This window comes from Dipodomys spectabilis, unplaced genomic scaffold (assembly GCF_019054845.1).
Source record: "Dipodomys spectabilis isolate Male_0828 unplaced genomic scaffold, ASM1905484v1 ptg000002l, whole genome shotgun sequence".
NCBI classification, from domain to species: Eukaryota; Metazoa; Chordata; class Mammalia; order Rodentia; family Heteromyidae; genus Dipodomys; species Dipodomys spectabilis.
The window spans coordinates 1,962,501-1,964,433 of record NW_024870679.1 but is presented as its reverse complement, the minus strand read 5'-3'; the positions used below and the strand labels follow the sequence as shown (position 1 = coordinate 1,964,433).

At 46.2% G+C, this 1,933-nt stretch overlaps 1 protein-coding gene across 1 annotated transcript in view; it reads right to left on the bottom strand.

Annotated features, from left to right (window-relative positions):
• Positions 1-249: 249 nt before the first annotated feature.
• Ovgp1 (oviductal glycoprotein 1) overlaps positions 250-1,933 on the bottom strand; it is an 18,420-nt gene continuing 16,736 nt past the window's right edge. Inside the window, exon 11 of the mRNA XM_042681098.1 lies at positions 250-1,117. Within this exon, the coding sequence (XP_042537032.1) occupies positions 567-1,117 (551 nt within the window). The 3' untranslated portion in view covers positions 250-566. The remainder of the gene's footprint in view (positions 1,118-1,933) is intronic.

Sequence of the window (1,933 nt, the reverse complement as noted above, 5' to 3'; positions counted from 1 at the left end):
CTTGAGCCAACACTTCCACTTCCCAGCTTTTTACTGGCTCATTGGAGACTTAGAGTCCACAGACTTTTTTGACCTGGCTGACTTTAAACAGTGATCGTCAGATCTCAAGTCTTCTGAGTAGCTAAGGATTACAAGGGGGAATCATTGGCACCTGGCCTTCCCAGGGCATGTTCAGAAAAGAATCTCAAAGAGCTCAGGTGGTTTTTTTATCCTAGTTTATTCAACAGAAAGGAAATTGACCAGATTGGCTTTGATGCCTACTTTACCTCATCAACCAGGCATCTGTTATTCTAGCAGATAAAAGCAAACACAAGAGCTTTCCCCTAGTCTGCCACCAACAGGGTCCACATCGCTTGATTCACAACAGAGTCTTCTAGGTTTTCTAGTTTGAGAACGAGGACTTGAGAAAGAGCCATTGTGTTAATGGAGATAGTTGTTGTCTGTGGGGAGAACGTGATTTTCAGAAGCAAGAGAACTACATTCTGGCAGTGGGATGACAGGCCTAGCTGGAGTCCAGTTTCCTGTCTCAGCTTCTTTCTGAACACCAATTTCATCCAACCTTGGCATTAGTTTTCACTTTCAAAGACAAAATGACCACTTTGGAGGGTGCTCTGCTCACCAGGGGTGACTGACATCTCTCTGGGAGGAGACAAGGACGTTTTAGGAGCCATTGTCTTCTGGCTACGGGTTTTCACCTGAAGAGTCACAGGAACTACACTCATCCCTCCAGAGCTCACAGACTGATAACTGTTCTCAGCAGGAGTCTCTGTCTGAGGATGCACATGGGCCACCATGGTGCCTGCACTGGTCCCAGATACATGAGCCACGGGGGTCACAGTTTTTGCCCTAGGAGCCTCTGTCTTCCCTCTGAACGTGACAGTGTGCTTTCCAAGGAGTGTTGTATCCCTTCCAGGAGTCACACTTCTATCCGCAGGGATTGGAGTCATATTTTCATTCTTCCCATGGCCCTCCATAGCCTCAGCCTCTCCTCCTGGAGGCAAAATCTTCATAGTGTCAGTGGTTGGTGTCTTTGTCACAGCCAGCCTTTCAGAGCCCGATCTTGAAACAGTCATAGCAGATGAGTTCTGAAATTGTGGTAAAGAAGTTGTGCTCAAGTCTAGAAAAAAAAAATCAACAGAAAAAGAGATGAGATTTCTCCCTCTGTCTTATTAACTATTGGCAGGACTAGAACCACTCTGGGGCTGATGTACCTAATCGAATACTGTGTAACTGGAGATTTTCATCGTTTATGTGCTTGAAAGCACAGACAAAAATCCCAGCACATTGAAGCCCTGTTTCCCAACCCCATCACAGTAGCAGTGCCAAGCCATGGGTCCTCAAGGGATTTGCCGCATTTCCTGTGAGTGACAGCAAAAGGAGCTGTATCCTGTGCTTAAGCCCTCATTGTGACCTCTCTGACTGCACCACCAATTCTTTACTTATGGAAGGCCCAAGGAGAAGCTTCTTGTGTCTCCACATTCTTCAAAACACCAGGAACAAAGCTGAGGGCAAGGAGGCTCTAGATGGCAGGTTACCTAGCTGAGTTCAAGTCCTGTGCATAAAATGAGGATTATAAACAATCTAAGTATCTTTCAGTTCTTACACACTAAGTTCCATCTTCTAACTGCTGGTATGGCCTCTAGTATCGAAAGAAATTATCAGGCTGGGTGCTGGTGACTCACCTCTGTAATCCTTGCTACTCAAGAGGCTGAGATCTGAGGATTGTGGTTCAACACCAGACCAGGCAGGAAATTCTGAGAGACTCTTATCTCCAATTAACTACTAGAAAACTGGAAGTGGAGCTGTGGCTCAAAGTTATAGAGCACTAGCCTTGAAAAAAATACAAGCTCAGGGACAGCCCCCAGGCCCTGAATTCAAGCCCATGACAGAAGAGAGGAAGGAAGACAGGAAGGAAGACAGGAAGGAAGGAAGG